At 43.3% G+C, this 23,199-nt stretch overlaps 1 protein-coding gene across 1 annotated transcript in view; it reads left to right on the forward strand.

The window, feature by feature from the left end:
• LOC137375713 (follistatin-related protein 5-like) overlaps positions 1-23,199 on the forward strand; it is a 517,934-nt gene that overhangs the window by 419,917 nt on the left and 74,818 nt on the right. Inside the window, exons 5-6 of the mRNA XM_068043096.1 lie at positions 21,314-21,480; positions 22,770-22,890. Coding sequence (XP_067899197.1) covers positions 21,314-21,480; positions 22,770-22,890 — 288 coding nt within the window. The remainder of the gene's footprint in view (positions 1-21,313; positions 21,481-22,769; positions 22,891-23,199) is intronic.

Genomic DNA, 23,199 nt, shown 5'->3' on the forward strand with positions numbered 1-23,199 from the left:
ATATCATGTAATCTCAAGGTTCAATACAATTTAATAACATTGGAACTCCAGGAGTAAATCAGAATCTTGAATAACTATTTGGTATCTGTGGTTTTACATTATAAATAACTTCAATTTTTAATGTGGGGTTTATTCACTTTTGGGACTATCATTGGGCTGGAGGAGTAGTTCTGTCAACAATGTCCTTGTCACTGATGAGCAATGACACTGACGCCACAGGCTTAACAATTTTTGTATCGCTGCTGTGAGTTTGCAACTGATCATTGGGAAATTGTACAGCCAGTACATATTCTATCCAACGACCAGGAACTGGTATTAGTGATTAATCAGCAAGAATTTTATGGGAAAGACCTCACCTCCTTGTGCCTTTTAATCTTTCTTTCCCTCTGTGTAAACTTGTTTACTTGACACCCAAATTCACTGGGGGTAAACTTAGATGGGGCCCAAAAATGGCTGCAGGGATTGAGATGCAGGATTGCCCAGCACCCATTGCATTTGATGCAGGCAGCACAGCAACTTCATGCTGCCTGCTGACCTAAATGATTTCAACCTGCAGCTAGCGCTAAGTGTGCTGTTGATTGGCTACATGCCGGAGCGGGGCCACAAAATCATGAAAGGCTAGCATAAGCTAAAGCTAGCCTGCACCACTTAAAGACAGGGAAGCTGCACTGAGGCTACAGCAGGTGCTGAAAGACACTCTAAAAGTGACTTTGACCTGGGGAACACTCAATAATGCACAACATGGCAGAGCGCAGCCTTCAAGATTTTTGACACGGTGCATTAGGTGGAGAGCAAGAGAGATGCCATTAATTCACAGCAAGCCAGAAGGCCCTTGAGACAAACTTTGCTGAGACAATGGAACCAGATAGCCATGGTGGTAAATGGCAAGAGTCAAGCCCTGAGGACCTGGATGCAGTACCACAAAAACTTCACTGACCTCACACGAATAGTTAAGGTCAGTGAATGAATCTTCAAATGCCATATCCGACCAACAGCACCACTAGCCTCAGACGCTGCTCAATCGCTGCATCCCCATAACTTACCTACCAACAATCTCTAACAATCATGACTCATATCTAACATTCATTGCTTCACCTGCCTGTCGTATACTTAGCACTTCTGCAAGCCTCACACCCACATCTCACAACTTGCACAAACAGTCAGCTATTCAACCATAGCAAGTGCATCACCCATCAGGTTGCACCAAACTTACTGACATACTTCTCCCTCTCTTGCAGAACAAGTTGGCACATAACCAGAGAGAGCATGAGCTAACCAATGGGGGACAGGCATGGCTGCATGTCCTTGCACTGCTGGAGAAGACAGTAGTGACCATCATTGGAGTGGCCATCATTGAGGCCATGGTCAGTGGTGGGCCTGAAACCATTGAAGATGATGGCATCCTCATACCTAATCCTCCTCCTCACATCCCATTTATCATCATCCCACAATCTTTTCTGATTTAGAAGTAGTAGATGATGGGAACATGCACCTCTTGCTTTCTCTGCAACCTCTCACCACAATCCTAGCCTTGTACCTTCTCCTTTCAAATACCCAAGAACCGCCACCTGGCAAGGCCATAGTGGAAGAACAAGAGGTAGAAGAGCAGGAAAACAGTGATGATAAAGAAACACTGTCAATTGCTTTAACATTGACAGCCACCACAAACGTTTGGAAAAAAAAATGTTCAAGGGATAGATTAGAAGCAGGATCTGCATGTGTTGAGAGACTGGGCATGAGTGGCCTGCAGCCAGAACAAGGGACAAGGGGAGCACAGGTGCCAGCTTGCCAGAGGGCGAGGTCACATGAGTTCTGCTGCGGATGACTCGGATGAGCACTTTGATGGGGTTGCCTACAAACAAAGGAAATGCTTGGTGCTTTGAGAGGCCTGCCAGAAAGCCTGTATGCAATGTTAGGGAGCCTCGAGGAGTCCGACACAGGGCTTTGAGGAAAATTTGGAGCATGTCCTTTCCACTGTGGAAGTGGTGGCCAAGTCAATAGCACATACGTGGACAAAACCATGATGCGCCATCTGATGGTCGACATCTCAGCTTCCATTGCAGCACAAGTAGAAGCCACCCAACGTCTGGGAGCTGCAATGGTAGCTCAGCCTGAATTCATGCAGGTTTAGCTTGCTGCCTTGCAAGCTGAGATTGCTACCATCATGGTTGTGGATACCGGTGTTCAAAGTAACTTGTAGGGTGTGTTACGACCAGGTGAGAAAGGTGTCTAGGGGTCTGTTACTATCTTCAGCTGGTCTTATTGTAACAGGGTTTAATTTTAAACACACTGTGTTTTGAGCTCCCCCTTTGTGAATCCTTGTTCACAACTTTCCAATTATAAGGCAAAGAAATGAGCACAAGCAGGTTTTCTTTGGTTTAAAGAAGAAAGATGAAATTTATTAAACCTTAAACTTAAACTCTAATACGGTTAATGCCTACAGATATATGACGTACCCACACTAGCATGCAAACGCGATACACACATGCAAATAGGGACAGAAAAGAGCAGAAGAAAAGATAAATAGAACAGTTTGAGGCAATATCTTGTTACTGTTTTTCGAACTCGCTGTAGTCCTTGATTGAAGATATGGTCTTGCGTTTCGTTGGGGCCCAATATTCTGCTTAAACCTTGTTCACATAGGAGACTTTTCTCTCTTTAAGTTTACATGTCTTCAATGGTTTCTGAAGCTGGTGAGAGCAAGATGAGGGCAAACAGGAGAGGAGATGTTCTCAGTCCATGAGCACATGGATTTCTGAGTTCAAACCCTTTGTTGGAAATTCAAATCTCAAGAGCCAGCTAGCCATTTGAATAAAACTAGTTTGACCACTTCTTCTGTGTATTAGGGAAGCAATGACTGGGTCCCTTTTGTTCCAACACTGCTAGTACTATGCAAATGTCCTTCCAGTCAGCGTCTTGCAATTTTAAGTTTTGATGTTCATGTGGCGAAATCATATGTGCCTCAGTCTTGGCAAGTGGGGGGGTTTGCCTGACAGCTGTCACAGCAGTCCAGAAATCCATCCTCGAACAGATTGCTAAAATTGCTAAGGTGCTACCCTAGGGAGTGGCAGTGGCTCTATGCAGTACAAACCTGCTGTCCTCTATCAGGAAGACAGCATTCGTCCTCCCACCACAACCACTCCACCAGTGCCCTTGCTTTTGCCTATCAGCCAAACAGCCCAAACTGCTGACACTCGTGCCAAGATGCTGCAGTCCAAAGGTGGGCCACCTAAGCCCAGAATTGCTCAAGGTTGTCATCCAAGACCATCTGCATTTTCCCTCAGTAAAAGTCAGCAGCCCTCCACCAGCCATGTTGTAGCACTAGGACAGGCAAAAGCACAATGAAGGCAGGCACTGAGGGAGTGCATAAGGGTGATGAGTTAATATTTGTGTGCAATATGGCATGGTTTGACATATAAATTTAGCTTGGAGTTTTGAATTTTGTGTTGGTTTTTATTTTTGCATTGTGGCCAAGTGGATGCTGTGATGGTCAGTGACAGGGGGAAGACTGTAGGTGAATGGGGAAATGGGGCTGTGGTTACTGGTATCATAGTTGGACTGCCACAGCATGACGGCATCATGACTGGTTCCAAGATACTGGGCATTTGCCTGCTCGGTTGCACAGCAGCTGGACGTTGAAGGAGTAGAATCTCTTTTGGTTGCGATACATCTCAGAGTTGACATGTAGCCTCAGCAAAGCAACAAGTGTGCAATCAATGGCACCTCCCACTGTGGAGAAGCCTGCCATCCTTGTGAAGCTATGTGCTTACTCCTCCTCCTTGTCCCTGGCATGAGAGAATGAAATATAGTTAGCGTTCAATGAATAGAGAACATCAGTGACCTCCATTACACAGAGGTAAGGCAAACTATGAGATGTTGCAAATATCTTTGGCTCCAGCCTGGAAGGAGCCCAACACATAAAAGTTCCTGGTGGGTCACCTTCACAGCCACTGGCAATGTGGTCACAGAATCATAGAATTATAGCAGGTTAATGGCACAGAAAGAGGCCACTTGGCCCATCATGTCTGTGCCAGCCAACAAAAAAGCCACCCAGCCTAATCCCACTTTCTAACATTTGGTCTGCAGCCCTGCAGGTTACGACACTGCAGGTGCACATTCAGGCACCTTATAAATGAGTTGAGGGTTTGTACCTCTACCACCCTTTCAGGCAGTGAGTTCCAGACCCCCACCATCCGCTGGATGAAAAAGATTTCCTCATCTCCCCTCTAATCCTTCTACCAATCACTTCAAATCTATGCCCCGTGGTCACTGACCTCTCTGCTAAGGTAAATAGGCCCGACTCATCCACTGTATCCAGGCTTCTCACAATTTTTTACATCTCAATCAATTTTCCCCTCAGCCTCTTCAGTTCCAAAAACAACCCCAGCCTATCCAATCTTTCCTCATAGCTGCAATTTTCCAGTCCTGGCAACATCCTTGTAAATCTCCTTTGTACCCTCTCTAGTATAATTGCATCCTTTCTGTAATGACGTGACCAGAATTGCACACAGTATCAAGTTGGGGCCTAACTAATGTTTTATATAGTTCCAGCATTACCTCACTGCTCTTATATTCTATGCCTTGGCTAATAAAGAAAAGGAGTCCATATGCCTTCTTAACCACTTTATCGACCTGTCCTGTTATCTTCAGGGATCTGTGGACATACACTCCAAGATCACTCACTTCCTCTACACCTCTCAGTATCCTCCCATTTATTGTGTATTACTTTGCCTTTTTTGACCTCCCCAAATGCATCACCTCACACTTCTCCAGGTTAAATTCCATTTGCCACTTTTTTGCCCACCCGACCAGTCCATTGATATCTTCCTTTAGTCTATAGCTATCGTCCATGATATCAACCACCCGGCCAATTTTTGTGTCTCTGCTAATTTCTTGAATATTCCCCCTACATTTACGTCCAAATCGTTAATATAAACCACAAAAAGCAGGGGATCTAGTACTGAGCCCTGCGGAATGCCACTGAAAACAGCCTTCCAGTCACAGAAACACTCGTCAACAATTACCATTTGTTTTTTGCCGCTGAGCCAATTTTGTATCCAGCTTGATACATTCCCCTGGATCCCATGGTTTTATCTCTCTACTTTTCCATAATTATATTAAATTCAACTGAATTATGATCACTATCACCAAAATGCTCTGCCACTGCCACTCTTTCCACCTGCCCAGCTTCCTTACCTCAAGTGAAGTCCCAGACCATGCCCTCTCTTGTTGGACTTGTTACATACTGGCCAAAAAATTTCTCCTGAATGCACCTTAAGAACTCTGTTCCCTCCATTCCTTTCACACTAAGACTATCCCAGTTAATATTAGGGTAGTTAAAATCCCCAACTATCATTACCTTATTGTTTTCGCGCTTCTCAGGGAAGATAAGGTGTAGTCTTTGCCCTGCTCAGAGGTTGCAGTTGTGGCTGAAGCAGGTGGCAAATTTCAGTGAGGACTTTCTTACGAAAGCGCAGACATCTGGCATACTGTTCCTTGCTGAGGTCCAGGTAGGAGAATTGCTTTCTGAACACCCTGGGTGCATATGGCTTCCTGCTGAGAGCCCAGATCCCTCTACCTCCTCCCTCTTCAAGCAGTTTCTTCCACTGCTTGTCACCTCTGATCATTCTCCCTGTCATGCTGTAGTCCAAGGGGAACGCATACTACTGTCTGGGAGCAAGTGGTTTGTGCAGAATCCTCGAAGTCGGGACAAAGTCCTTCAGCACCTGCCACACCATTACCTATAGACTTTAGCAACTTTAGAGAACTCTTGAAACCACAGAACACTTCTACAATCACAGCAGGAGCCAGTAAAAGTCAATCAAGTAGTTGATGATCCCTTTAATTAGCAAAGGTGCGGAGTCCTTCCTGGAGCCAAACACATGTTCAGCTGTGAGTGTTTAAGAGACAGTATTAGCTGGAGCGTTGAGCTCCAAAACGGCAGCGGTGGCGTCGAATTAGTAATAAAGCTGATTGATGTCACAATCTGCCTATCTACATTCTTCTGCCGGCTGCTCTCTATGCAAGAGCTCATGTTGTCACCAAAATGGTGTCCAGTGTGGCTCACACCAGACATGTGTGCATGTGCTACGGATGCATTTTTTATGCCAAAACAGGACTCATAGCTTCGAGAAACCAAGCGCTAAGGAAATTAATTTTGTGGCCATAATTTGTTACAAGCATTGGCGGAAATGCTGCTTGAAAAAGAATGCAATCATATTGCGGCACAGTGGTTAGCACCGCAGCCTCACAGCTCCAGCGACCCGGGTTCAATTCTGGGTACTGCCTGTGTGGAGTTTGCAAGTTCTCCCTGTGTCTGCGTGGGTTTCCTCCGGGTGCTCCGGTTTCCTCCCACATGCCAAAGACTTGCAGGTTGATAGGTAAATTGGCCATTATAAATTGTCCCTAGTATAGGTAGGTGGTAGGGATGTATAGGGATAGGTGGGGATGTGGTAGGAATATGGGATTAGTGTAGGATTAGTATAAATGGGTGGTTGATGGTCGGCACAGACTCGGTGGGCCGAAGGGCCTGTTTCAGTGCTGTATCTCGAAACTAATCTAATCATATTCTTTGTACCCCAAGTGAGTAGTTCATAAATTTAAAGAACTGGTATATATTAGAACAAAGATTGATTCTGAAACAATATCATATATATTAACCACCGCCATTTTAAAGATGTGATGGCTTCATGAAAAATTTCGCTTTTTCAATGTCATATGATGATATTTCATCATAATTTATGTTCGCCTGTCATATGTTTGCAAATGATGATGTCTCTTCAAATAATTAACTCTGTGCATACACACAGGTAGTGCTAGAGCACTTTTCCATTAATGAGGATTGGCATTGTTTAGGATGGCTGAATAATAATCTGAGGGATGAAACTCAGATCTGTAGTGCCTCTGGTTGCGGGTACGTGCTATGCCACCGCCCGCTTCTGGCATGGTCCCCCGGCACACAACTTTGAGAAGGATGCTTGCATGGGTGTCCCCTATGACTGCCAGAAACAACTGAATGCATGTTAACATGACGCCACATAGCCCTGCTGGCTGATGTAATGGCCATTTACCAAATTTGAACTATGCGGGTGACACCATCTGCAGCTTGCTCATTATGTCAGATAGCAGGATGAGGCTGAGCTGGGAGTTGAGAAGGGACATAAGGCAGGAACATGTCATTATCCTCAATGTTCTCAGTGACGGGCACTGTCACAGCTGGTCCCATGATGCGGAGAACCAATCTCCTCCATAGAGGTCAGGAGATACAGGTGTCCTTGATTCTGATGAAACGTTAACTCTGTTTCTCTCTCCACAGATGCTGCCAGACCTGCTGAGTATTTCCAGCACTTTCTGTTTTTATTTCAGATTTCCAGCATCCGCAGTATTTTGCTTTTATTATACAGGTGTCCTTGTTCCTCACCAGCTCTGCTCCGCTCCCTTTGGTGAGAGAGGGCAGAATTCCAATGATTGTGTAGCGTTGCGCTTGGATATTGTGCCTGCTATAGTTGAATAGCTGGAGGTATGTGGAGGCAGCGATAGGTGGGTGGGAGGCTGGCAGCATTGGTAGCTGTATGAGGGTGAAGTGGAGTATCTGGATGTTAGGTGTGAGTCCTGAGTGTCCGGGAATACTGAAGAGTGAGTGATGAGGCTGTGGTACAATGAACAGCATGAGAGGCTGGTAGAATGATGGTTGGAACAATGTCCTTGTGGGGCGATTTGCTAGTGCTATTGGAGAGGGTTTAAATTAACTTCACAGGGCTGTGGGAAACAGGAAGTAATATTAAAGAGGAAAACCAATGTGCACAGAGAATTCTGAGAGACAGATAGCACTACAGTAGGAAATAGTTAGTTGGCATCCTTCCATCTACAAAAGATGATGGACACACAGCAAACGATCCATTTAGCTGGGGTGTCTTCTCTAGGTGCACCTTTGCTGATGGCTGTGAAGGCTGATCCTTGAGAGGCAGGTTCTGCCACAAGTGCCACACGTGAAGCTGCCAAGTGATGCTGTGAGTTTTTGTTTTTAAATTGGTACCTGTTGCCAAGCTGCTGTTGCAATTGGTTGTCTTGGTAGTGCATACCAGTCCACAGGGTGTGTTGCCATTTCCCTTTTTTGCCAGCTAGTGACTCCCAGGTGCGATAGTCGACATTTAGGGCCTTCATGTCACGCTTGCACGCATCCTTGAAGCGGAACATTGGGTGCCCCACTACTTCACCATACAGAAGGTCCTTGAGTATGCAACCATCTTCCATCCTGCGGACATGTCCAATTCACCGAAGCTCCCTCAGTTTGATTAGTGCCAACACACTTGGGAGCTCTGTCTTTGAGAGGGCTGCCTCATGTTTGATTTTGTCCTGCCAGGATATGTGCTTAATGGGCCGCAGGCAGCGAAGATGGAAATTATTGCTGCGCTAGTCACTCACATGGAAACTCAGCTACAAAGACTCATGGATTGTCTCTCCCGTGCATCTAACTTGGTCTCCTTGACTATAAACATCAAGAAAACTGTGGTCATGGGACAAGGTGTTGCATCTCCGCCCCTGATTACACTAAATAATCACCCACTGGAAGTGGTTAGCAAATTCTGCTAACTTGGGTCCATGGTGACAGACAATCTGTCCTTTGATGCAGAGCTCGATACAAGCATAGGGAAAGCAGCTACCGCTTTTGGCCAACTTGCAAAACGCTGTGTTCTCAGCATCTTGCTGTATGGCTGTGAAACATGGGTGACTTACAGCTACCAGGAAAAGAAGCTCAAAGTGGGATATAGGAACATAGGAACATAGTATTTAGGAGTAGGAGTAGGCCATTCAGCTCTTCAAGCCTGCTCCACCATTTGATAAGATCACAGCTGATCTGATTGTGGTCCCAACTCCACTTTCCTGTCCCCCAATAACCCTTGACTCCCTTGCCTATCAAAAATCTACCTAACTCAGCCTTAAATAAATTCAATGATCCAGCCTCCACTGCTTTCTGGAGAAGAGAATTCCACAGATTAACAACCTTTTGAAAAAAAAAACTTTCTCCTCATCTCTGTCTTAAAAGGGAGATCTCTTATTCATAAACTGTGTCCCCTAGTTCTTGTCTCCCCCTCAAAAGGAAACATCCTCCCAGTATCTACTCGAGCTCAAATCCTCTCAGGATATTATATGTTTCAATAAGATCACTGTTAAGTTTGCACTGGGTTGCTGTGTTGCTGGATGTATTATGTATATCTGATTTATCTCAGAGCTATGCAGAAATCACATGTATTAAATCGCGAACTGGTTTATTTACAGCACTTTAAACTATCTCAGCTCTACAAGATCTCAGTACAATGTCTTCTTCAGAACAGTCTCTGTTTCGTCAAACATTTTAGCTCTGTCTCTTTCGTTTCAATTTTAACTCTTCAGCTCCACCCATCGGCTTAAACCATCAAACACAGTGAACACAGATCAGTGGACAGACTAATACAATCAAACCCAGATCAATCAAACACAACATTTTTTCCCCCTTTTGACCGAAGACATCATTTTTGAATTAAAGTATTCTAAACAACAAGCATATATACACCACTCTAACTACAGAAATAATCTTTGAGATAGGAAGGTCTCTTAGGTCTGTGATTAGATTTACAAATTTGAGGTTGTGGGTTTGTTTGATCAGCTTGATGAGTCGGATTATCATAGGAAAAGGAAATGTATCCTCATAACCACTATCCTCAAAATATCCTGGTCTGCTCCCGATCAAACGTCTCGCATCCACTTGGGGTTGTTATCCAACAGATAAGCATTGGTACCAAGAAAATGTTTAATCTGCTCTGGACCTGATACTGATGAAGCAAGTCTGATGTTGTGATTTGGCCGTTTGATTCGAACCCAATCTTCAACTTTAAATTGTGGTTCCCTTGTGCCTATACGTTTGTCAAAATATGCTTTTGCTTCACCTTGTCGCTTTGCGATTTCGTCCTCTTTTGCTCTGACATTCTTGTTAACCTGTTGTGATAGCTTAAGAATGGTTAGTGGCATGCGAAGGTTATGACCCTATCATAAGTTCAGCTGGTGTCGTTCCAGTAAGAGAGTGTGTAGGCTTTACTCTAGCTGCTGTCACTCTGTAACCTAAAAAGTCAATCTCAGGTGCCATAAATGTGCATTTATCCTTGTCGAGCATCAAGTTGTGTTTTGTAAGTCGAGTGAGCACTGCTGATAAGCGTTGATCACATTCAGTTTTATCCCTTCCAGGAACAGGACGTCATCAAGTAGGTTGAGCATTCATTCAACATCCGACAAGACTGAAGAAATTATCTCCTGGAATGCGCTAGGTGCTGAACCTAGTCCATAGGGCATTTTGTGGTACAGACCTCCACACCTTCATCTGTAATAAAAGCTGTAAGATATCGGCTTTGTTCTGCTAGAGATATCTAAAGATAACTCCATCGCATGTCAAGCTTTGTGAAGACTGTGGAGTCATGAAATGATGCTGACAGTTCTTGAATTGTAGAAAGTGGATACTTGTCTAATATGATAACTTTAGGTCGAATCATAGTCTAAGTTCACCATTTTGTCATCGTGCAATGACTAGATTTGATATCCACGGCGATTAGTCGTTTCACTCAATGATACCATTTGCTTCTCATCGTTTCAGCTCTTGTGACACTTCGGTATGGATTGCAAACAGCAACTGTCTCAAATTTTGTGAAACTGGTAGAATTGATGTGTCAATGCGAGGAGCATGGCAGTACTCTAAGATCTCTCCAAATCCAATAAATAGGAAGGATATTGGTATGTATAATCTGCATCATCTAACCCATTACTGTGTGTTCCGATAGGGTCAGCGAGTTTGAATCCAAGCCTATCACAAAGGTTTACCCCTATAAGGCTTCGGCCTTTAGCTACATAGAAAGTGAACCTATCTAGGGTGACATTTTTGTAGCGTACTGAAACTGTGATCGTCCCCCAAACTGGAATGATAGTGTCATCATAAGCCTGAAGAGTGTCTGTCACAGGAGTGAGAGAGAATTGCAAAAATTACTGATGGTAGAGTTTGTCACTCAAAATAGATACTTCCATAGCAACATCGATAAAAAGTACCACTGCGATGCCTGCGACCTCAACTCAGCACTCCTTAAAGTGACCTGGTGCTTTACATTTTGTGATGGTAAATACATGTTGTACCTCATTCTCAGGAAGAGACTCCCCCACACATAGAACCGCTGAAGTCTTTTTCTTCAATGACCTGCACACCTTTGCAAAATGATTACACTTTTCCCCTTGAGCTGGACATGGAGTTGTGACTCGATGAGCATTCTCACAATTTGGGCACAGTTTTGAAGGTTTTGAAGGACTGTGATGGGGCACATTTTGATGAGGTTGCTGAGGTCTTCTTGTCCTTAACCCTGGTACTGAAGCTGGTTGGACAAGCTGTGTCTGAAACCCTGAATCTAAGGGTGCATGTGTGTGTAACCTCTCTGAATCTAACATGGCAGATTCGATCTGGATTGTCAAGATTATGGCATTTTCCGAGGTTAAATCATTATTCTTCATGAGGGGACATTCCCTTTATCGTGGAATTGAAGTCTTTTCAATTAATTGGTCACAAATTAGTTCATTGGTTAGTGTGCCAAATTTACATGTAGATGCCAATTGCTGCAATGTTGTCACTTATTGTTTAATGTGCTCACCATGTCCCTGGGATCTCTGGTGGAATGCGTATCACTGTATCATCACACTTTTCTTTGGCCCGAAGTATTTTTCAAGAGCAATTACCGCCGTATCAAACGTAGATGTATCTTTTGTGAGCTGCTCGAATATCCGCTGGCCTTCTGCTTCAAGACAATGTACTAGTATTGCTTTCTTACGGTTCACTGCTATATCTGGACTGTCATCCCTGTAGCGAGCAAGTAGGTCTTGAACCCTGAAATCCATTGCTCCCAGCACAAGGGAGGCTTTCCCAGTATTGAAAGAAATGGTTCTGGAGCTGGTAACATTAAGTTTTGTTGAATCATCCTCGTAGCCATGTTTTTGTTATGTTTATGCCGGGTTGCTGGATATATTAGGTATATCTGATTTACCTCAGAACAATGCAGTTATCACACTTGTATTAAATCACCAACTGGTTTATTTACAGCACTTTAAAATATCTCAGCTCGACAAAATCTCAGTACAATGTCTTCTTCAGAACAGTCTCTGTTTAGTAGAACATTTTAGCTCTGTCTCTTTTTAGTCTCAGTTTCAACTCTTCAGCTCCACCCATGGGCTTAAGCAATCAAACACAATGAACATAGATCAGTGGACAGACTCGTACAATCAAACCCAGATCAATCAAATTCTACAATCACCTCTCATTCTTCTGAATTCCAGCAGGTATAGGCCCAACCTGTTCAACCTTTCATCATAAGATAAGCCCTTAATTTCCCGGAATTAGTCAAGTGAACCTTCTCTGAACTGTTTCTAATGCAACTATATCCTTTTTCAAATAAGAAGACCAAAACTATACACAGTCCTCCAGATGTGGTCTCACCAAGGTCCTGTACAGCTGCAGTAAAGCTTCCTTACTTTTATACTCGATTGCCCTTGCAATAAATGCTAACGTTCCATTTGCCTTCCCAATTACTTGGTTCTGATGAAGGGTCACTGACCTGAAATGTTAACTCTGCTTCTTTCTCCACAGATGCTGCCAGATCTGCTAAGTATTTCCAGCATTTCTTGTTCTTATTATAATCACTTGCTGTACATGCACACTAACCTTTTGTGATTCATGTACCAGGACACCCAGATCCCTCTGTACCACTAAATTCTGCAATCTCTCTCCATTTGAATAGTACACAGCTTTTCCATGCTTCCTGCAAAAGTGGACAGGCTGAATTTTACCAGCCCTCCAATGTTGGGGATCGTGGTGGGGGGGTGGGGGGTGGGTGGGGCTTGGAAAACTCTTCCGGGAGAGGCCCGCCATGACCCTGGACGCCTGGAAGGCCCCGCAGCATTTTACCAGGGCCGGTGAGGCCTTGTTGCGGCCTCGCCGCTGCTTGGCGGCGGCACCTTTATTTGCATATGCTAATCATATTAAAAGTATTAAAAGCTGATAGTGAAGGCCATCACACGCCGATCACTGGCCGGAACTGCTGCACCTTCAAATCTCCATACGAAGGGAATCTAGAAGTCCTCTATGGGCATATAAATAGTATAAGAGTGGGAAAAGGAGGAGTGGGGCTGATTACAGACCTAAAAAGGGATTTACGCATGAAGGCAGGGGACAAGACAGAGGTACTAATTGAGTACTTTGCATCTGTCTTTACCTAGGAAGAAGATGCTGTCCAAGTCATGATGAAAGAGGAGATAGTTGAGACACTGGATAGGCTAAACAATTGATAAAGAGGAAGTATTAGATAGGCTGGCTGTACTTAAAGTTGATAAGTCACCAGGACCGGATTTGATGCAACCAATGATATTGACCCTGTAAGGACCCCATTCCATTCTCCCAGTTTCTCCGTCTCCGACTCATCTGCTCTGATGATGCTACCTTCCATGACGGTGCTTCTGGTATGACCTCCTTTTTCCTCAACCGAGGATTCCCCCCCCACTGTTGTTGACGGGGCCCTCAACTGTGTCCAGCCCATTTCCCGTACCTCTGCCCTCAACCCTTCCCCTCCCTCCCAGAACCGTGACAGGGTTCCCCTTGTCCTCACTTTCCACCCCATCAGCCTCCATATCCAAAGGATCATCCTCCGCCATTTCCACCACCTCCAGCGTGATGCCACTACCAAACGCATCTTCCCCTCCGTTCCCCTGTCAGCATTCCGAAGGGATCGTTCCCTCCGCGACACCCTGGTCCACTCCTCCAATACCCCCACCACCTCGTCCCCGTCCCATGGCACCTTCCCCTGCAATCGCAGGAGGTGTAATACCTGCCCATTTACCTCCTCTCTCCTCACTATCCCAGGCCCCAAACACTCCTTTCAGGTGAAGCAGCGAGTGACTTGTACTTCTTTCAATGTAGTATACTGTATTCGCTGCTCACAATGTGGTCTCCTCTACACTGGGGAGACCAAGCGCAGACTGGGTGACCGCTTTACGGAACACCTCTGCTCAGTCCACAAGCAGGACCCTGAGCTTCCAGTTGCTTGCCATTTCAACACTCCACCCTGCTCTCATGCTCACATCTCTGTCCTGGGATTGCTGCAGTGTTGCAGTGCACATCAACACAAGCTTGAGGAACAGCACCTCATCTACCGATTAAGCACACTACAGCCTGCTGGACTGAACATTGAGTTCAATAATTTCAGAGCATGACAGCCCCCCATTTTACTTACATTTTTAGTTCTTTTTTTCTTTTTTACATTTTTTACAACCTTTTTTTTGCATTTATTTCATTTCATCTTAGTTTGTTCAGTTTACTTACCCACTGTTTTTTTTCATGTTCGCACTTGCTGCTGTTCAATATTCAGTCCGTTAACACCTTATCTGTACTAATGCTTTGTCTTTCAACACACCATTAACATATTTTTTGCCTTTGCTCCATGACCTTTTGGTCAGTTATGTGGCCTTGTCCAATCTACACCTTCTCCTTTGTTATCTCTTGCCCCACCCCCACCTCACTTGCTTATAACCTGTGACATTTCTAATATTTGTCAGTTCCGAAGAAGGGTCGCTGACCCGAAACGTTAACTCTGCTTCTCTTTCCACAGATGCTGCCAGACCTGCTGAGTGGTTCCAGCATTTCTTGTTTTTGTTTGAGAGAAGTAAGGGTGGGCATTGCAGAGGCACTGACCATAATCTTCCAATCCTCATCAGATACAAGGGTGCTGCCAGAGGTCTGGAGAAATGCAAATGTTACAGCCTTATTCAAAAAAGTGTGTAAGGACAAGCCCAGTAACTGCAGGCCAGTCATGTGGTGGGAAAACTTTTAGAAATGATAATGCAGGACAAAATTAATAGTCACTTGGACAAATTTGGATTAATTATGAAAACTAGCATGGATTTGTTGAGAGCATATTGTGTTTAATGCAGTGATGTGTACATGGTCTTCCAAAAGGCATTTAATAAAGTGCCACAGAACAAGCTTGTCAGCAAAGTTAGAGCCCATGGAATAAAAGGGACAGTAACAGCATGGATACAAAGTGGCAGAGCGACAGGAAACCGGGAGTAGTTGTGAATAAATAAGAGTATAATACTGCGGATGCTGGAACTCTGAAATGAGAACAGAAAGTGCCAGAAATACTCAGCAGGTCTGGCAGCATCTGTGGAGAGAGAAATAGAGTCAACATTTCAGATCTGTAACTAAACTTTACCAAACACATCTTCTCCTTCCCTCCCCTGTCAGCATTCTGAAGGGATCATTCCCTTCGCAACACCCTGGTCCACTCCTCCATCACCCCAACAACTCTTCCCTTTCCCATGGCAATTTCCCATGCAATCGCAGAAGGTGTAATACCTGTCCTTTTACCTCCTCTTTCCTCACCATCCAAGGCCCCAAACACTCCTTTCAGGTAAAGCAGCGATTTACTTGTACTTCTTTCAATTTAGTATACTGTATTTGCTGTTAACAGTGCGGTCTCCTCTGCATTGGGGAGACCAAACGCAGATTGGGTGACCGCTTTGCAGAACACCTCTGCTCAAAGTATGATGCCGAGCTCCCGGTTGCTTGCCATTTTAATTACTCATCTTGTTCCCATGCCCATGTTTCTGTCCTCAGCCTGCTGCAGTGTTCCAGTGCACATCAACGCAAGCTCGAGGAATAGCACCACATTTTCCAATTAGGCACTCTACAGCCTTCTGGACTTTATATTGAGTTCAATAATTTCAGTCCATGAGCCCCTTTGTTTTTTGTTTACTTATGATTTTTATTTATTTTATCTATATTTATTGTTACAGAATTTAATTAATTTATTTATTTTTTTAGCCATGTACTTGACTTTAACTTATTTTATGTGTTTGCTTTCGCACAGACCTGTTCATTATTCTGCCATTAGCACTCCCTCTGGACTCATGCGTTGTCTTTTGCTACAACTATTTAGCACTCCATTTGCATTCTATGTTCCATGACATCTGTCATTTAACCTCTTCCCCCTCTCCTATCACGGTCCTTCCTTCTTGTTCTACTTCTCCCCTCCCCCCTCTCACTTGCTCAAAGACTGTTACATTTCTAACTTCTGCCAGTTCTGATGAACAGTCGCAGACCTGAAACGTTAACTCTGTTTCTCTCTCCACAGACCTGCTGAGTAGTTATGAATGGTTGTTTATCAGACTGGAGGAAGTTATATAGTGGGATTCCCCAGGGGTCAGTTTTAGGACCTCTGCTTTTTTTGGTCTGTATTAATGACATAAATTTGGATGTACAGGGCACAATTTCAAAATTTGTGGATGACACAAAACTTGGAAGTATTGTGAACTGTGAGGAAGATAGTGATAAACTTCAGGAGGACATAGACGGGCTGGGGGAAATGGGTGGACAAGTGGCAGATGAAACTTAATGCAAAAAAGTGTAAAGTGATTCATTTTGGTAGGAAGAATGAGGAGAAACAATATAAATGAAAGGGTACAATTCTAAAGGTGGTGCAGGAGCAGAGAGACTTGAGATTATGTATGCACAAATTATTGAAGGTTGCAGGGCAGGTTGAGAAAGCGGTTAATAAAGCATATGAGATCCTGGGCTTTATAAATAGGGACATGGTGTACAAAAGCAAGGAAGTTATGATAAACCTGTATAAATCACTGGTTCGGCCTCAACTGGAGTATTGTATCCAGTTCTGGGCACTACACATTAGGAAGGATGTTAAGGCATGAGAGAGGGTGCAGAAAAAATTCACAAGAATGGTTCCAGGAATGAGGAACTTCAGTTCCATGGATAGGTTGAAGTAGCTGGGTTTGTTCTCCTTGGAGAAGAGAAGATTAAGGGGAGATTTGATAGGGGTGTTAAAAATCATGAGGGATCTGGAGAGATAGATAGGGAGAAACTGTTCCCATTGGTGGAGGATCCAGAGCCAGAGGACCGATCTAGAATGCTCTGCCTGAGAGTGTGGTGGAGGCAGTTTCAATCAAGTCCATCAAAAGAGAGCTGAATAATTATCTGAAGGGAAAAAAATTTGCAGGGCTACAGGGTAAAGACGGAAGTAGGACTAGGTAAGCTGCTCTTGCAGAGAGACAGCACAGACTTGATGAGCCGAATAGTCTCCTTCTGTGCTGTTACCATTCTATGATTCTATGGAAGATGTAATGTTAAAATTAATTCACTGACCTTGACTACCCACATGAGATCATTCAACTTCTTGTGATACTGCTGCCAGTTCCTTGGGTCCAAACGCCAAGAATTGACCTCCCTGGTCACCTGATCCAAATCCCTTGAGGGCGGCCTGGCATCCCCTGTGGAACCATGGCGTCTTTACTCCTGTCCACCTCTATCACTAAGGCCTCCAACATTGTATCCATGACCCTGGAGCCCCCTCTCTGACCTGGTATTTCATTTTCCTTCTTTAGAATTGCAGCAATAATATTCAGCAGCAGCCTCCTGTCATTCAGCGCAGCTTCCCTTTAAGAGGAACAGATTTTCTTTAAGAACAGAAGGCTGCCTGCACTTCCTGCTATCATCACAATGTTGTTAGGCTCCCTGCTGAGTCCAGAGGCAGCTAGCAGCGCAGGAGTGACTTGGCACAATGCCTCAATCAGGTAAATGAGCGCAGCACCAGATTTGCATGCTACCAACATCCACCAGAATTGGCATGGCCAGGTCAGGAATTGCAATCCCCATGCCTGAATAATGGTGCAATCCAATTTTTCACCCCTGAAATTTTTCTCAACACTTACTTGTGACATTAGCATAGGTCTAGGGCAGGTTGTCCAGCCTTTTGGCAATGTGCGAGCGAATGAGTGAAACATGAAGCCACGAAACCAAGACTAAAATGAGGCATCTGTCATCAAATTGGAAAACTGTATTTGCATTGGTTTTTCAAATACTGACAATTTCCTGTGTCAAATTTCTGGACTAAAATCATTCGATAACGAGCTTGATTCTTTGCCAAGCTTTCTTTCAGGAATTGTCTGACCAATTGGATTATGTTAAGTTAATTTGTCATGAACAAACCTGTCTGGAGGGAAGAAAATCGGTATATATTAAGTTTTGGGAGATAGAGTCAATTCTAATGGAAGAAATAGATTAGGCAGCCCTGACCCTGTTAAATCTACTGTATCCCTCATACTCAAGCATAAGTGGCATCTCTGAATTTACATTGCTGCCTCTCTGAAAAGTTCACACGTTAATGAGAGAGTCCAGGAGGATGTGATTTGTACACTAGACTTGACTGTAACCTGATTTTTTTCACTCAATATCACTGAAATATTTTAAATTATTATTTTTTTGAAAATGTAAATTATACTGTGCACTATTATGCACTTGGAAATGTAGGGATAGAAAAATTGTCTCGCCCAGTAGCCCAAATCCATTGGAGGACATTGGACGCCAGTTATGCACCTCATCTGATATTCAGTTCCATTGCAGTATTGTGGGCAGTCAATGCTACACTGGCCATTAGCACTAGTGCCCAAGATGATTTCTACCCTGTAATTTTGTACTATAACTGTAGGGCTAATTACACGATTATAGTGACCACCATGCTTATTGGGTTATAGTGTGTATGGGAAGCACTATGGGTCTGTGCGACAAGGCTGTTTAGCCCCCAAACCCAAAGCAGAATTAGTTTGCTACCTGTCCACCTGCGCGGTGGTCGAATCATCAGCACTCATTTAGGGTGAAGAGGGGCACCAATAAAAAAAATAGCATTTTGATCCTTGTGTTGCCTTAACTGTAAGGCTTCAAAAGACCGGTTTTGCTCAGGCACTACAATCCACAGTGGAAGTAAATGAATGGTGATGGAAAGGATATGGGGTTGGGAGCTATTAACGGCCACTTAAGGGCCTCTTCCTGCTGCCACTGGGATCTAACCAGTGGCGGGGGTGAGGAAGGCGGTGGGTGGGTGCCTCCACCACATGGAGGAGAGGGGGGCCTTGTAAAAAAAAAATGAGGCGCACTCCCTGCGGGCTTGGGCAAGCCCTCCTCCATGGGCAATCTGTGGCCAATGGTGGATCCCTGCCAGCAAAACCTGCATCTTGATGGACCCCCCTCACTCTGGACATTACACCCACCTCTGCACCTTCTGTCACTGGAGCTTTCTGGACTGGCCCTGGGGACTCTGCCTCACTTACCTGTGGTCTGGGTTTCCGGCCCTGGGCCTGGGACCCAGGCATCTGCAGTACTGGTCGTGGCCATAGTTCTTGGTGGCGCTGCCAATACTGCTGAGCTGCTGGCTCTATGATTGGCCAGCGGTTCTTAGAGGCGGGATACCCGTCTTTAAAGGGATGGAGATCCTGGTGCCAGAAACTTCACCTGCAAAATAACGGAGAATCGTGCCCTGTGGGGTTCACAAAAAGGCCGAGCCGGTGTTGGCCCCACCTTTTCAACTGGCACTGGGAGCCCTGTGCCTCGACAAGATCCTGGCCTACGTGTGCTTTACTGTGTTCCTGTTGGCTCTGCTCTATAATAACATCTACCCACTAATATAACATCAGCAAATGCCTCAAATCTCTGCTGGCTGGGGAGGAAGATTTAAGGGTACTAGGTTATGATGTGACTCAATAAGGTTCTAATCCTTGCTCTATAATCTTACTGAAAGTAATTTCTGCATCTTGACCACTCTGGGTATTGTTCTCCTACTTACCTTATTAGGCCTCCTGTACGGTATTGTCACGTCAATATAAAAATCTATTCCATGTGTTATGATGGACACACTCCGTATATTGTGACAGAGACCATTTTTGATGATTGGCACAAGACACATTTGGAGGGATGGTAGCAAAGTGTAATGTTACTGGACTAGTAATCCAGAGGCCAGAACTAATGTTGCAGAGATATGAGTTCAAATCCCACCACAACAGCTGGAGGAATTTAAATTAAATTAATTAATAAATCTGGAATCAAATGCTACTCTCATTAATAATGATCATGAAACAGCTGGATTGTTGTAAAACTCCATCTGGTTCACTAATGTCCTTCAGGGGATGAAATCTGCCGTCCTTACCTGGTCTGGCCTATATGTTACTTCAGATCCACAACAATGTGGTTGACTCTTAACAGCCCTCTGAAATGGCGAGCAAGCCATTCAGTTGTAGGTGGCTCACCACCACCTGCTAAAGGGAAGTTAGAGATGGGCAATTAATGCTGGCCTTGCCAGTGATGCTCACATCCCAAGAACAAATAAAATTTAATTAATCTGAGGAGAGTAACTGAGGGAGATATTGTAGGCAACAGCGTGCACAATGCTTTGTGAACGTCATTATTTACAGAAAGCACAATCTCAGTTATAGTACGACTGTTGGAACAAAATTAGTCTTTCATCTATCCATGTCAAACATCTTCATTCATTTATTGTATTCTTATACTAACCAAATGAAGAGAGCCCTGTTGGAGATCAAAAAATTATAGGGACTCATTTTACAATTTTGATTACAGCAGGAATTAAGAAAACAGAAAATGCAAAAGCAGCAAAAACAGAACAAAGATGCTACATCTGCATTAAATATATAAATAAGCCTATATGTACATTTGGAAAAATTAGTTCATTAAAGCTATAAAACCATCTTTAAAAATGAAATTAGAAAAGGCCATTTGATCCTTCAACCAATGCATTTGATAAACCTATCCTGGGCTGGACTCCAGCTATTTAAATCCCTGAGGTAAAGTTTGATATACAAACTTACTTATTCTATGGGCAATCATGTTCATCTCTAGAATATCTGTGCATCACCTCTTTTCAAACCTGACCCACTGCCCACAATATCTGTAACCCCAGTCTTGACTTGTGTGGAGTGCTTAATCATCTCAGGCTGTGCTCATCCCGATGAACTTCAGTTCCATTTCTTATCAATAATATGACTTTTCTGGAGGAATTAATCACAGCATGGATTGCTTCTGCTTGGGTAGTACTATCTCAAGAATGGAAACTTCGGCACATAAGCAGTTTACTGCTATGTTATGCACTGAAAAAGAACAATACTGCTCACTAAGCTTGCAGCTGTCCATGAGTGCCTCAGGAAGTGAAATGAGGACTGAAGAGAAGAGTTTCCTCAACATTTTTTGTTTGTTTAAATAAGTACTTCTCAGTCTACCATTCCTTCCTTCCTGGAAAATTAAGATTATTGGCCTGGCTGTTCACTTGCTTAAGAAAATCCGAAATTCCATTTTTATACTCTATGAGTAGATAAGTAGATCTTTTGATTTTTTTTTTAATTAGCTTGAGGTTGTTAAAAATGTTTAGCTTATTGAGATTTCAGTATTTTTTTTTTCCAGAGGTTATTCAGCTGAGTCTCCCTGAAGATAAGATGATCAGTATAACCACAGTGACTGTGGGACTGAGTGCCGTATTGTCATGTGCTATTCAGGGCACCCTGAGACCACCAATCATCTGGAAGCACAATGGAATCATATTAAATTTCTTGGATCTAGAAGATATCAATGTAAGTCACCCATCAGCCTTGCAAGGGGGTGGAATTCATTTGCCTTTTTTTTGCATAATGGGTACATTTAAATTTTTGGCAATAGTGTAAAACAGACATTATGAGGTCAGCTGTCCATTATATATCTCTCCCAGTTCAATTTCCTATCAAGTCAATGGAAATAAAAATCAAGAGTGTTATATAACAGATGACTGACCCAACATAATTTGTTTCACACCATCGTCAAAAGATAAGATTATCAGGTGGGGTGTACAACAGGCAGCCAATTCACTACCACTTGTTTTACACCCTTCAGAAGTTCAAAGTTTTGCCTAACATTCCATTCTCTAATGCTATTATTCTTCTCTTAATTGGCACAAATTTGCCTTGAATGTACTTTCTTCAGGCACTGTGCATCAAAGCTACCAATTATTTTTAAATAACTGCAAGACGTTAAGGAATTTTAATTTATTTGCCCTATAGCTACACAAGGGTTTTAGGACTATATCTCATTTATTTTTCTATGTTTCTACGTGTACAATAATAGGATCAGAAGCATGTAATTAAGTCCCAGTTGTTCTACCCTCACTTCCCCTAAGCATTTACTGTGGCACAATGCTGAAGTATTTTTTTGACAACTACTCTAAATTCACATGGTGTTTTTCTCATTAGCATTTGGACTGGGGGATTTACTCTTCTCCAAACTATCTGAGTGCTTAAAATGTTAAAGGGGTTGTATACCATGATTTAAATAACTTAACAATAACATCCAGCAAAGAGATGGAAACCAGTGATGCATTACACTTCAGGTCTGATATCTTCTGGATTTGAGTGATTGTCCATTTTGATTCAGAGATATCCATAATGAACAAGTCATGAGATGTGCGATTTGTGATGACAAACTGTATACTTCTTGCACCATCCTGATTCAAAAAACAAGACCTTGGCTGAAAACTGCAAGGTGGACTGTCACATGGACCTTGGGACAGCCAAATGTTATTTTTGTATCATTCTTTCCTCTCCCTTACTGTTTTCCCTCTTTTCTCTCTTTCTCTAGCCCCTTTCATGCTTTTCCTTTTTGCTTTTCAAAACCAATATGGCCATGAGATTAGCAACTGTTGTTTTCTCTCATCATAATCAATTATGTTAACCATTGCAACCAGTAAAACAATTCTTCGTATTTTAGGGCATTCTATTAATTAGCAATGCTGTAATTTTCTGAAGAGCATATTTCATTTGTGTGCTTATTTCTTGCTTGGAGTGCCTGTTCTTCGTTATAAAACTGTGATTTTTTTCTGTTTCTTTTGCAGGATTTTGGAGATGAAGGCTCCCTTTACATTACTAAAGTTACAACAATCCACATGGGGAATTACACCTGCCATGCTTTTGGATATGATGAGCTCCTCCAGACCCACATCCTGCAGGTGAATGGTTAGTAAATGTCATACCTGACAGTCATAGATAATCTTCAAATACCACATAACATGTAATCTAATTAGTTTCCATTGACAAATTAGGTTTTCTAATAGTCTGGATTAGCTGCTCTAGCAATTTGGCACTTCTGGTATTTATGCTTCTTATATCCCTTGCATTGAACAAATATGTTCTAAATAGCAAGAGAATTGAACAGATTGGGCTGGATCTTGCTGGAAAAATAACAGCGTGTTGACAATGCACACCATTATTAATGTGCAAATTGGCCAGCAAATTCAGGAGGTTAAGAGATACACCATGAGTTGA

Source organism: Heterodontus francisci, chromosome 12 (assembly GCF_036365525.1).
Source record: "Heterodontus francisci isolate sHetFra1 chromosome 12, sHetFra1.hap1, whole genome shotgun sequence".
Classification (NCBI taxonomy): domain Eukaryota; kingdom Metazoa; phylum Chordata; class Chondrichthyes; order Heterodontiformes; family Heterodontidae; genus Heterodontus; species Heterodontus francisci.